This window comes from Nanorana parkeri, unplaced genomic scaffold (assembly GCF_000935625.1).
Source record: "Nanorana parkeri isolate BGI_ZX_2015 unplaced genomic scaffold, ASM93562v1 scaffold190, whole genome shotgun sequence".
NCBI lineage: Eukaryota > Metazoa > Chordata > Amphibia > Anura > Dicroglossidae > Nanorana > Nanorana parkeri.
Window position 1 is genome coordinate 1,258,758 of NW_017306458.1, and position 14,160 is coordinate 1,272,917.

At 43.7% G+C, this 14,160-nt stretch overlaps 1 protein-coding gene across 1 annotated transcript in view; it reads right to left on the reverse strand.

Annotated features, from left to right (window-relative positions):
- Positions 1–14,160, reverse strand: part of RND2 (Rho family GTPase 2) — a 127,542-nt gene that overhangs the window by 98,667 nt on the left and 14,715 nt on the right. Inside the window, exon 2 of the mRNA XM_018555265.1 lies at positions 7,726–7,813. Within this exon, the coding sequence (XP_018410767.1) occupies positions 7,726–7,813 (88 nt within the window). The remainder of the gene's footprint in view (positions 1–7,725; positions 7,814–14,160) is intronic.

Here is a 14,160-nt window from a genome sequence, read left to right on the forward strand (position 1 = left end):
CCCCACAATGACCAACATGGATCTGGTAATTTCAGGGTTTTTTTCCTCCAAAACTCGACGTACGTGGATGTCGCAGCGTTGACATCCATTCTGTACTGCTCTGATCAGCAGTAGATTTGTGCACGGATCCTCTGCGGATCAGATCTGGCAGTGCCTGTGTGAAAGGGGCCTAAAGTTCATCTGTAAGCTAAAAACAGACGACACATCCATTTATGTGAAAGGAAGCAAACGGAACAAAGTGATTGACATCCATTATGATACCTTTGAAATCACAAAGAGGGACACCATCCAGCAAATCGTATTTAGGCAAAGGAGACTCCCCTGCCAACACCCCAGATATGAGTTCCATTAGGAATTTATATGCCAAACAAGATAATTAACAGATCAGATGAAGATTTTAGTGCATAATAACGCTTTTAGAAGTTAAACAAAATGTTTTCAAATATATCTGTACATCAGACCAAAAATAGGGACAGCTGAGGAGGAAAGGGGGACAGAGGGATTTGGCTCCAAATGGGGGACTGTACTATGCACAGACTGCAAATACCTTAGGTGCAAAAAAATCAGACTTTTGAAATGGTGTGCAATGTGATAACACGTGCAAGTTACCACAGAACAGGTTTTGTATTTATTCTGAATGCGATCCCAACACACTTAGGCCTGACTAACACTTAGGCGTTTTTGAGCAGTAGGAAAACGCTTTTAAACGCCCAAAACAGGAAATCCTCAAATCGCTCAAGAGCAGCAAAAACGCCATCAGGAAAACGCCAAACGTAGAAAAAAGTACATAAGCTGCTTTTGGCAGTTTTAAGCTCTTTTTTCTCCCATAGAAGTCAATGGAAATGCCAGAAAATGTGCGGCAAAAGCATCTTGCACATTTTCGCGTGCGTTTGTACGCACATTCGTCCATTGACTGCAATGTTTCTTAAGCTGCCAGTCAAAACGCGCATCTCCATGTAAAAATATGCCAAACGTGCAAATAATGTCTCCCTGAACCTGCGCGTACAAACAATGCCGTCTAGGTGTGAACCAGGTCTAAAGCAATGCAGCTCTAATCCACATGTGTTGCAGCACACCTGAACCACAGTGCCACACTACCATCTCTTTTGGTGTGCTGCATTGCAAAAAAATGCTGCATTTACATTTTTGTTCAGTTCTTGTGCATTGGCAGCCATTCATTTTAAATACCTCCACAAAGCACATTGAAGGACAGCAAAAGTTTGATTGGGCCCTAAAGAACCATTAGGCACTAACAATGGGCCCGCCATCGGGCTTCCACCCTTATTCAGACACTCCTATACACTGAACACAAATGCAGGGAAGAATATGCAGCGATCAAAGGAGGCACAAAGCAAACAGTGATGTACAGCATTTTAGGATCCATCACACTAGAAAACCAACCTACAGCAGAAAGGCGTCCAACACTCATTATACACTGATAAGAAACTAGATCTTTTAACAAGCGTGTGTGTGTATATACATACATACAGGGGCGTATCTAGCACGAGGCAAAGTAGGCGTTTGCATTGGGCGGCATTTTTCAGGGGGGCGGCCCCCCAGGCATAGGGTGAGCAGAGGGGACAGTGAGCAGGACAGCTTCGGACATGAGGAGGGGGGGGGGGGGCGCCCCGAGTTTAGTCTTGCCTAGGGCAGCACAAAACCAAAATACACCACTGCATACATACATAGGTGCGGGTGTGCCTGCAAGAGTGGCATCTATCGAATCTGCCACTGGCCCTGCCAGCGGCGCCCGGGGCACATGCCCCTCCCCCTAGCTTCAGCACTGCCCCTAACCATTCCTGTGCCTCCCCTTCCCCCACACTGAGCCACTATTACGTGGCTTCTTCCCACTTTTTCTATGTCCCGCAGCCTGCTCAGTCCGGGTACTGACGAGATGCCCCGTCTCCTGCAGAGCCCGCACTGTACGGGAGGCGGGAAAACAAACAGCAGCAACGGCTATGATAAAGGAACACACCGCTTCTCAGATCACTGGCAGCCTGTGCTGCCTGTACTGAGAGCCGCGCATTCCTGTGACAGCCGCTGCTTGAGTCAGTGAGAGGCAGCCCCGGAGCCTCCGTGCCGCTTCAATGACGGCCCCGCCTGCACGGCATCAGAGGGGCCCGGGGGGCAATTGCGGACCACCAAAATTTTCTTGCAGACCATCGGTTGGCGACCGCTGCATCAGAGCATGTGTTTTATCCTACACCAATGTACATATCATGTCCATACTATACAGTTGTACAAATTCTTCTGTAATATATGCACTTATGTAGACCGCCTACACTGTTCTCACACTACAATCTCCTGTATTGGAACTCTAAGGATGACCTTCATATACTGTATGTACCTACTATATGAACCTATGAATTGTATGCTGTCCTCTACATTTGATTTATGGAAAGCTGTTTTTATTTTTTCTACTTAGATTTGCTATGACCTGGTCTCAATGATTCCAATGTGTGTTTCAATGTCTTTTGAACTTTTGTGTACATCTATAGAAACACGTTTTTATCAGCCATAATGTTATTCCTGTTCGCCATCAACATTTTAGTATAGATCAGAGCTCAATATGATGATCCTGTTTTTCCCTATTCTCTGTCGTTTTTATGTTTTTTTCTATAGTTTTTCTTTTTTGATTCTTTTCTCACACACATTCTTTATTGGTGTATGAATAAAATTTGACTCCTTTAAAGAATATTCATACAAGTTGGATCGGCCTATGTTTTTAAACACCATCTTCACTACTACACTGTCTAACCTCTGGCACAAGGGCAAGTTTTTTCATGACCGTGTTCCAGGTTACTATACTATTCTGATGTAGGAGGACCTGAGATTAAGTTCCCCCTGGCATAGAGAGCAACCACGATCGCTCGTGAAAATGCAGATACTGGGCATTTTCATGAGTACTCGTAAAAAAGCGCCAATACCAGTGCTTTACATTTTTTAACTGAAGCTGGCACTGTAAACAGGCATCGCCATTCACAGGAAGGCTGCCGGGGTCCACAGCAAGCAAGGCTTTCTGTGAACCCGGGCAACTGTTTACAGCACCCGCTGCAACCCCCCCACACAGCCCACCTTGGACCCCACACAGCCCACCATAGAGCCCGCACAGCCCACCATAGAGCCCGTACAGCCACCTGAGATCCTCTGCTGGAGACATCAGGCCAGCACCCCGGAGCACCACAGAGCATGTAGCTTCATAATATTATGCATTGACGTATAATGCATTGCTGGGATTTGTAGTCCTCTATAGTCTGATGCCATTCAGCATTGCTGTATAATGTATTGCTAGGATTTGTAGTCATCTCTGCATTATTCTGCATTGCTGAATAATGCATCACTGGGCTTTGTAGTCTTCTCAAGCTGATGGCATTATTCTCCATTGCGTATAATGTATTGCTTGGATCTGTAGTCCTCTATGGCTGCTGGTATTCTGAATCGATATATAATGTATTGCTGAGATTTGTAGTTCCTCTACAGCTTGGAGTCAGTGGCAGAACTATTAGAGGCACAGCATTTGCAGCTGGTACCGAGCCTTGGCGTTCCACCACTGTCCTAAAATCATTAGTCTGTATTCTTTTAGAAAAACGGTCACATGACACTTTTAAAAAAAGTATTGGTTATCGGTAGTGGTGAGTACTTAAGGAAAAGTATCGGCTCTCGTACTCGTTCTGGAAAAAATGGTATCGATGCATCCCTAGCTATAACCTCTATAAATGTCATTGGAAGGTTGAATCCACCATTAAACTATGGTTCCTCACAACCATAAGTCATGTCCTTCTTCTCTTTAGGACACCCATTGTCCAATACCTATACATAACTGCTATTAACCTACTACACCATAAGGGTCTCCCCACTTTCTCTTTTTGCTTCTGTGAAAGCCCCTGAGTGATTCTTTTTCTTTTTAACCTCTCAGAACACCACCATCCAACTCACAATCCACAAAGCAAACAGCAACGCAGCACCACATGGAATGAGGCTGCGCTGCCCCTTTTGGGACAATTAAGTGCTACAGGTTCAGAAAAAAAAAAGACCCCTATATTTTCCTTTCCTGCAGCCATTATATTTATCTCTTCATTTCTGATGTGTATATAAAATGTCACATGCAAATACAGAATCACTGCATTCACTCTAGAAAGCCAATCTGATAAAACCAGCTTCTTTGCTTTGCAGGGACTCAGGAACACTGTAATTTAAAGCACTTTGTTGTAATCATTTCAATAATTTTACACAAAAAAAAAAGAAGATAAAGACTGCCCTTCACAGAAAAAGTGCAATTTACGCACATATTAGAGAATGTTTAAAATAAAAAGCTGTAATTCCCATTAAGACTGCACTTAAAAGAAGCTGATAAAAACTATGTATGATGATTCCTTTGACATTAAACTAACAGATTATCATCACGATGTTACTTTTAGCATAAAACACATTTATTATTCTAAATAGATGACAGCTCTATAAAGCTAATACCCGTATATACAATTTAACATTCTAGTATTAAATGTGATTTACTGCACAGCCTAGCTCACATACTGAGCAATAGGGTGAGACCACGACATAGGCCTGTTAGAGATGCTGTGTCCCAACAAGGAATTAGAACTGTATAAATCATTTTAATATAGGACGCACAATACTAAGTAATATTTTACAGGCAAAGGCTAAAAACTATGGTCATTTATAAGCAGAAATGTTCCTCCATCTGGGGACAGATAAATAACTGCTAACTGCAAAGCAAGAGTGGAAAACATCTTTTACTGGGAACCAAATAAGACCTATAAAATAGTCAAACTCCCTTCACAATGTGAGCGTTATTAGGCAATTTTGAAGCTTTTTTGGTGCATCTGTTTACCCTTTTTGCATGTTTTTCAGACTTGAGTGTTTTGTTGGGAGTGATTGTGCTTTGTAAACCGCACAACAAAAACACTTGGGTGTGAATGGGGGCTTATTTGTAGAGAACAGTGTTGGTAAAGCCAAAATAAAATGTGGTAAGGTAATAATGGTGATACCATCATAGCCATATTCTGACGCCATCTGAAGAAAAAAACCTGGCACTGGCCAACACTACTCCCCATGGACTGTGGTACTTGTTGCTCTCGGAGCCTTTAGCTTAATGGCTTATTTTTCAGACAACTCTCAATCTCAAAGTGTAGTGGCTGGTGCTTACACATACCTTCTACAAAAAGAGTGGGCAAGTTTTTCATGTTAATACACATGTGCACATTACTGCACAACCCATGTTTCTATCATGTACATAGTGAGTATTTTCATATACTGTAAATATTCTGCACATATGCAATACCAAGAAATGTCTGGCAGCTAAAGTTCTCACAGTTGTTTTAACAAGATACACAGTTTATGTAAACAGCTGTAATTACTGCTCAAAATCGCATAACGGCTTCCTGTCAGAAGGCTTGAGAACTCCCAGAGCCACATGTAGTTCCATTCACTGAGAATAGTGTTGTCTGGCCAGTAACATTCTTGTCTTCCAATAATAGGAGAAATAAATAAACCTTGGGGAGCACACCATTTAAACTGAAGTCACTGTACACAAATGCCACCATTGCATGCCAGCTCTGTGTCTACATTAAAGCCTAACTCCAGTCAGAAGGATTAAAATATAACACAGAAGGCACTTGCCTTTCCGATGTGTGTTCTGGGGTTGCTTTAATTGGTCAGGTCTAGGTTCGGCAATGTTATGTCCACAAAAAATGAGGTTAGCTGCCTATTTCAATATACTGAATGATCAGGCTTTTCCATCAATGGATTTTTTTCTTCCCCGATGGCACGGATGGATTTAGGGCAGTGTTATGATCTGGGGTTGCTTCAGTTGGGTAGATCTAGGATCAGCAACGTTATGTGCCCAAAAAATGAGGTCAGGATTCACCGGGCGTAAACTGTGAAAGAGTGGTTCATGGAGCATGAGACATCATTTTCACACATGGATTGGCCACCACAGAGTCCAGACCTTAACCCCATTGAGAATCTTTGTGATGCGTTGGAGAAGACTTTACACATTGGTCTGACTCTCCCATCATCACTACAAGATCTTGGTGAAAAATGAATGCAATTCTGGATGGAAATAATTGTTAAGACATTGCATTAGCTTATCGAAACAATGCCACAGCAAATGCATGCTGGAATCAAAGCTAAAAGGTGGTTAACGAAATATTGGAGTACAGGAATTTTTTTCTGGCCAGGCACTTTATACACACATACTAGCAAATGAGCAAACTGGTTGCCTGATTCAAGGAAACTAGGATTTGACCTGGATCAACATGAATAGTGGAATATTAAAATTTTTGAGGGTTGCCACTATTGACAAATTATTATCGTCAATGCACTCCCTTATAAGCAAGCAGAGATCCCACTTTTTTTTTTTTTTTTTACTAAAGGCAATGATGTTGATCGTGGAATGGGAAACTCCTCTCCCCTGTGATACTGTTGATCTTATTGGAGAGTACTATATTTGCAGCAAAAGCTAGTTTTGTTGTTTTATCTTTTACTTGTTTTATCTTGTTTTTGTTGCTGGAGTTCTGCTTCAATGCCATGGTTAAAGCTTTCGTAAGCACATGGGAAGGTGTAGAGTTTTTTTACGAATCCTATTTCTTATGAAGTTACTAGTGACAATAACTGTACATTGAAATGGGGTTTGCCATTGCCGATTTCCTTCCAATAATGTTAGTTGTCTGGCTGTTATTCTGACCCACTGGCTTTAGCACTTTCTAAAGAAAGATCAGAAGAAGAAAAAAAAAAGGTTCAAGAACTGCATACTTGTTCCACAGTGGTGCTTCAGAGTGCTGATGCAAAAGGGTCAGTATGACAGCTGGGCAACTATCAGTTCAGCATTAGCAGCCTCCAAGTTTGTCCCTTCGAGGCTTCCTTTAATTCCTTCTAGAATGTTGAAGGGTAAGTACTTAGAACTCACTAATTCTCGTACTTTCAATGACCAGAAGCTCCCAAGTCTCTGATTGTGACAGCGATTGTAGTCCACTTAAAGCTCAATAGTAGTAGTTTTTAGTTGTTAAAGTATATCTAAACCCCATCACTTAAATGCACAGCTATTCCAAATTCTGTCTGATCCAGTTTTAGCAAATTCCTCCTCAAGTTCCCTTTTTTCTTCACAGAGAAGAAAGAAATAGGGGAGGTGTCTCTTTCTAGTGACTGCTATCAGTGGCGTTACAAGGGGGGATGCGGCCCGCACCCAGGTGACACCATTGGAGGAGTTGACACCAAAATGACTGGCAGTCATTTTGGTGTCACCCCCTCTAAAAAGTCGGGCACTCGATCATGGACCGAGAGTCCAACAGTGTCAGGAGAGAAGAGGGGAACCGGCGGCATACCTCATCCAGTCGGGTGAACGTCCCCTCCTCTCTTTCTCGGCGTCCATCAACAAGATGGCCGCCAGCAGGCACGTGATGTCACCATGCACGTGCGCAATGGCATCACTGCGGGGTGTCACCCGGTCTCAGCTCTGGGTGACACCCAGCCTCAGGACGCTCCTGACTGCTACTTTAGTCTGAGGTCATCGGCTTATGCCACATGATTGTGCCCCTGTCATAAAGAGGTTAACCTACTGGGGCTCCTTGTCTGCACAGTCAATTTTATGCAGAAGGAGTGCAAAAGGGAAACTTAGCCTGAAAGTGAACCCAGAAAAAACATAAAATGATTATTATTTTCAGTGTATGGACACCACACCTACCACAGTATGACAAAGCATGAACTTACCAGATGTGTCCCACATGTTGAGCTCAATCCTCTGCTTGTCAATCTCAAAGCTGGCTGTGTAGTTCTCAAACACCGTGGCGACATAGTTCTAAAACAGAATGAGAATAAGCACCTGTCAGCAAGATCTTTTGTACACATACCTGGAAATCATTTTCAGCATCCTGTGATGGTATACATACACTGCCTGGCTAATACAAAAGTCACCACCGGGATTTAGCTAAGCAAATAGGTAAGAACCTTCTATTGGATAAGTGTTATGATCTGGGATTGCTTCAGTTGGTCAAGTCTAGGTTCACAATGTTATGTCCCCAAAATATGAGATCAGCTGCCTATCCCAATATACTGAATGACCACGTTTTTCCACCAATGGATTTTCTTTCCTGATGGCACGGACATATTCCAAGATGACAATGCTAGGATCCATTGGGCTCAAATTGTGAAAGAGTGGTTCAGGGAGCATGCAACATCATTTTCACACATGGACTGGTCACCACAAAGTCCAGACCTCAACCCCATTAAGAATCTGGGCTTATTTGGGATGTGCTGGAGAAGACTTTACACAGTGGTCCGACTCTCCCATCATAACTAAGATGTTGGTGAAAAAATTAATGCAACTCTAGATGGAAATAAATGTTGTGACATTGCATAAGCTTTATAAACGATGCCACATTGACTACGTGCCATAATCAAAGCTAAAGGCAATCCAGCTAAATATAAGATTGTGTGTGACCTTTTTTTCTTGGCCTGGCAGTGGATTTCCTTTAAAATTCCCAGACTGCTTTGCACTTAATCACAAAGAAACCTTTAAGTTACATTCCCACTAGCCTCCTGCGAGAAATTATCTGGTAAGTATAAACAGATCAGGTTCTCTTGGGTTTAAATGTACTTGTGTTTGCACATGTTTAGAGATTCCAATTTGTCCCTGGACTCACAGAATTCTATTTTATCTGAGTGTAGCTGAACTGAACTCACCTAAATGCAGGTAAATTATACCTTTTAAAATTTATATGCGCTTAGAAATGTCCTATAAATGCATGCAAGTCATGGCCAGTGTTAATGAGGCCTAAGGCTACAGTCACACTTGCTCTCCTGTATTTAGCTTTCCTAAATGCAGAAGAGGTTGTCTCAGAAGTATATTCCCTGATCGCTTTTTCCTGCATTTAGATGGCTTATTCACAGAGGGCCATACTTGCATGTTTTATCTGCCCAGGAAACACAATTGCTCCATGCAGCCGCTGTCAGCAGCTGGTTAAAATTCAAGGACAGGCTGACATATACGCAGTGGCTGCACAGATCTTCCTTCACATCCAACCTTTACATACAGGGTTGGATGCACGACCCCAGACACAGACAAACTGCAATCAGGTTCGTGCATTACTCCCTGTATGGATGTAAAGTGAAAACGCGCAAAACACATATTTCAAAGTCAATGGCAACTGTATACATCTTAGCGTGCCGTGTAGGAAAAAACGCTTGTTGCGCGAAAAGATGCAGGATATATTTTGAGGTGTATCCTGCTAGTTTTTGGTCCCATAGACATCTCTATGCAGGGAGAAATGCGCATTTTTAAAAGCAAAAAAAGTGAGAAGAGGGAAGGACCACTGTTTCTTATAACAGAAAGAGAGATAGACACACACAGAGAGAGAGAGAGAGAAATACATATATACACACACATGCGCAGGCGCGTTACAGGCGACCCAGGACCATGTTTATTATGTTTTATTTGTCCTGCCTTTTTCCTTTTTTTTTTTACGATGAAGATGGAGCCCGTGATCTTGTGAGAGAATGGGCAATCACCTTCCTTCTCCACACTTCTCTGTGCATAGCCGCTGTTCAGTGCATATAATATTCACTTCTCTTTCCACCAGAGAAGAAATGTCCCACTTCCCTACTTCTGAATTGTAAAGCTGTGAAAGTGAACCTCTTATGCAATAACAGACTAACATACTAATTGCTTTCATACTCCTCTTAATATCAAATTCTATTTTGGCAAGTTAATTCAGCATTTAACAATCTTTGCAAGTGTTAAAAAAAAAAAATTGAAACTAGCAAAATATGGAAATCTGAAGCCTTTCCCCAAGGAGTAGGTTTATCAAACCTATTAAATGAACCTGTCAAATGAAATGCTCACTCTATAGATGTCAGCAGGATATGTGTGAGCATTTTTCTTCTTGCTATCTCCTGTTTTAAAGCCTAGGCAGTCCAGATCAAATTATATGTGGCTAATAAACATACCTGTAACAGTAAATGGCTTCAAATCAGAAGCAAGATAACATTAGAGGTGCACCGAAATGGAATTTTCAGACCGAAACCAAAAATTTTAAGAAAGTCAAGGCGAAACCGAAAAAAACCTAAACAGACCCCTGATAGTTCCCTTTTGAAACGCAGCCCCTGTTCCGAATGAACAGGAAGCCTCTATACCAGCGGTCTCAAAGTACCGGCCCGCGGTCCAACTCCGGCCCGTGAGCTGGTACTAAGTGGCCCGCAGCCAGCTGACAAGTCGGGCACACGGTCACGGACCACGTGCCCGACTTGCGGGAGCAGCTACACGGTCTGCATCTCCAACGGATGCAGACCGCAGAGCTGCTCCGGTCGGCTCCGGCCGGAGCTCTGCCAGTTCTGAGCTCCGACCGATTGATGGATCATTAGTAAGGTCTAGTGCAGACCTTACTAATGATCACTGCTAGATCACCAGGGCATGAGGAGACGATGTGCCTCCTCCCTGCACGGATGAAAGCAGGTGAGGGGGCTTGAGAGTGTATTTTATTTGTGCAGGGGGGTGCATTAGTGTGGGGGGGTTGTATTTTTCTGTGAGTATATTAGGCCCCTATATTTCGGGGATTAGGGATTCCTGTGTCACAAACTTGCGTTTTCCTGCAGCAGGAATCCCTAATCTGGCGTTTACATGCAGCAACTGTCACCCATTCAAATTAATGATCGGGTGACAGTTGCTGCATGTAAACGCCAGATTAGGGATTCCTGTGTCACAAACTTGCGTTTTCCTGCAGCAGGAATCCCTAATCTGGCGTTTACATGCAGCAACTGTCACCCGATCATTAACTTGAATGGGTGACAGTTGCCGCTTATATACATGTGCATACATTAACACTGGTGCCGTATATAGTAGCGGCCCCCACGGGACTAGAAAAGGTGTCCAGTGGCCCCCGACTAAATTGAGTTTGAGACCCCTGCTCTATACTGAGTGATATAGTGCGAGTTACTATCTCCACAGTTAATGAATGGACACATTACCTGTGGAGATAGTAACTCACACTATGTCCATAATCATGAATGAACAGGAAGTGGTGTAGAGCACTTCCTGTTCATTCATAATTGAAGACAGAGTAAACATACTCTGTCCTCAATTAATTTGCAAACAGTCAATGGTCAGCTGATATCTGAGTGTTTGTATACTGCTCCCCATCCGGACTCGCTGTCACATCAGGCTGAGCAGGGCAGGACGGGAGGAGAGCTCGGCCTCCTGTGACACCGACTGCTCACAGTGCTCCCCGCTTGGCCTCCTGAATGTTTCTCTACCCGCTGGCGCTGCTCTGTGTCAGAGGGGACACAGAGCAGTGCCCAGCGAGGAGGGGAAAACCAGGGATGCAGTGCATTTTTGGCCAAAAAATTGTACTTTCTGCATTTTGCTCGTAGGCGTCGCTGGTCTTGGAGCAGGAGGGTGCATTTTGTGCCATTGCCGGTGTTGTATTTTGACACAACACTGGGAATTAGGCAGAGTAGGTACGTGCACTGCGCCCCTCTATATAGGGCGCATGTAGGCACGTGCCTACTCTGCCTAATGGTAAATCTGCTCAAGTGGGCATGAGTCTTTATTTTAATGTAGTCAGGCTGTATGTACATTAATAAATATGGAGCTCTTTTACTCTTTATACTGCAGTAAGGATTACAATACACTGTGCTTTTAGCGCAAGAGACTAAGATCATGACTCGCTTACACAACTGGCTCTCCAGCAATCCGAATGTCTGCCCAAACACTGCTCTAATAAACAGCACTCGTTCTATGAGCAGCGATGCTGATTGGAGCAATGTTTGGAGGGGTGTTGCATGTCCGACCATTGGAGAGCCAGGCCGTTGCTTTAGTTGAGCCAAGGTCCGACTTTCCTTTGTGCCGTCAGTATCTACAGCAGAATAAACAAAAAAGGTAAATAAGCCCCACAGTTATTTCTGCATATGCAACCCAACTGCATTACAGTAATAAATGATGATCACATGCATATTTCAGAACAATAAAGGAGAACTATGAGGCAAGTGAAAATCACTCAGCCTCATAGTTTGAGCCGACGTGTGACAATGAAACATTGTCATTTCTCGATCCTGTGCCTGCAGAGAGCTGTGACTGTCACTCACGGCTCCCTGCAGGGATTCCCCTCTCCGATCCTCCAGCGCTTACTGGCGGAACGGACAGGGGAGGGGGCGGGTACAGCTGGCTCTGCGGGTACAGCTGGGTGGATCCAGACAGTATTGTCGGGATCCGTCCCGCTTGCGGCGTCTCAGTATACCGCGAGCTGCAGCTCGCGGTATACTGAGCTTTGGGTGACGGGAGGACGCTAGTTTGTCTCCTCCCGTTACCCTTAGGAGAACTATGGGGTAAAGCACTGACCCTATAGTTCTCCTTTAACAAGTGTACAGTTCAGGGACAAGAGACACACACACACAATATTTAAATCAAACTTATATTTATTGTAGCAACATATATTGTAAGCAGCAGTCTCCGATAAACCTTCTCGTATATATAACTGAAACCCCTGTGATGACTGTGCTGCGTTTCCTGTGATACACATTATAAATGTTCTTCATATATATACACCCTCCAATGCTGCAATAAAGATAACGTTGATTAAAGATTGTGTGCTGTGATCCCTTTATATTTGCTCCATTTATACTGGGTATCAAAGACACTGCCACTCATTAAACCAGTGATTGCAGAGGTTAGAAAACCTTCCCTGATGCCAATATTTTTACCATGATAAGTCACCACTGGAGGTGTCAGTGGTATGATTGCCCTTCTCTGCTCTATAGGCCTAAACCAGGGCATAATGTATTCAAATTATAAATTACTAGTGCTGTAGGTACATCCTGCAGATCCCCATTTCACACGCTTATACTAAACAAAATTCGGTGACATCAACTAGGCTTTAAACACTAAGGGGATAGAGGTATTTCATTCAAAACAGGGACTGTCCCTCCAAATAAGAGGCCGTTGGGAGGTATGCATATCATAGATCCTAGTTTCTGTTCAATATAAAAACATACGTGGATGTTATTAGTAGTTATTTGACATCAAGCATTAATTTTTATTAGGTTTTGTGGTTCTTTGGTTGGAAACTGGACATCCTAAACCTACTTTATGAGAAAACACATAACGCTAATGCTAATGTCTTTTCATTCGCCTTATCACATTAACCACCCCAATTCATGTTCTATTGTGCATTCAAGACAAACCAAGTGAAGAAAATATCCCAGACTCTAGAGAGTCAGAGAGAAATGTAAATGAAGCAGGAATATTCTTGTTAGAGGCAAGGGGAGCGGACTTCATCTATTCTTCCATATGTGTCCATGTGCATTTGGTGATAAGCCTTCATAAACACAAAGTCAATTACAGAAGACGATGAATCAGCTCTTTATAGTTCACTAAAGATACCCATTGATCATTGCCCTATCTATACAGTTTTGGCACAGCTTGGCAGTGCCGTTCAATATATAGCAGCAGACTGTAGTGCTGGTATACGGTTCGCAGGGCAATTACCAAGGCCGTTAGCCTGATGCTGCTATCTCCCTCCGGCCATCATAAGCTTAAAGGAGAACTATGAGGTGAGTGATTTTCACTCACCTCATAGTTCAAGCCCACGTGTGACAAAGAAACTGTTACGGTGCCCATACACCTTACTTCTGTCTTGCGATGGTTGTCAGCTAAGGAAAAGCTCGTACGATCTGCCCATCTTGGACAGGCAGATCGTACTTGCGATCATCAAAAGCCCGCCTCGCTGAGGGGCGGGCTTCCGATGACTGCAATGCTAAACGGGCAGTGTGCGCGCGCGCACATCGGCCCCTTCCGCAGTTGTCGAACGAGCACGCCACTAACCCGCGTATGATTCTCGGCAGGTTTTCTAGCATGCTCGTTCGACAAGCGCACGCCTTCCATACACCTGCAGATTATCGTACGATCGCGGGATTTCCCACGATTATCGTGCGATAATTGCAAGGTGTATGGGGACCTTTACATGTTGACTCAATAGATCGGGAAGTGAGCGAACGCATACCGTCGCTCGCTCACTTCTCGATCCTGTCCCTGCAGCGAGCCATGACTGTCACTCATGGCTCCCTGCAGGGATTCATCCCCTCCCCGCTCCGATCGTCCAGCTCTGACTGGCAGAAGGGACAGGGGAGGGGGCGGGAACAACTGTCTCTGTCTCT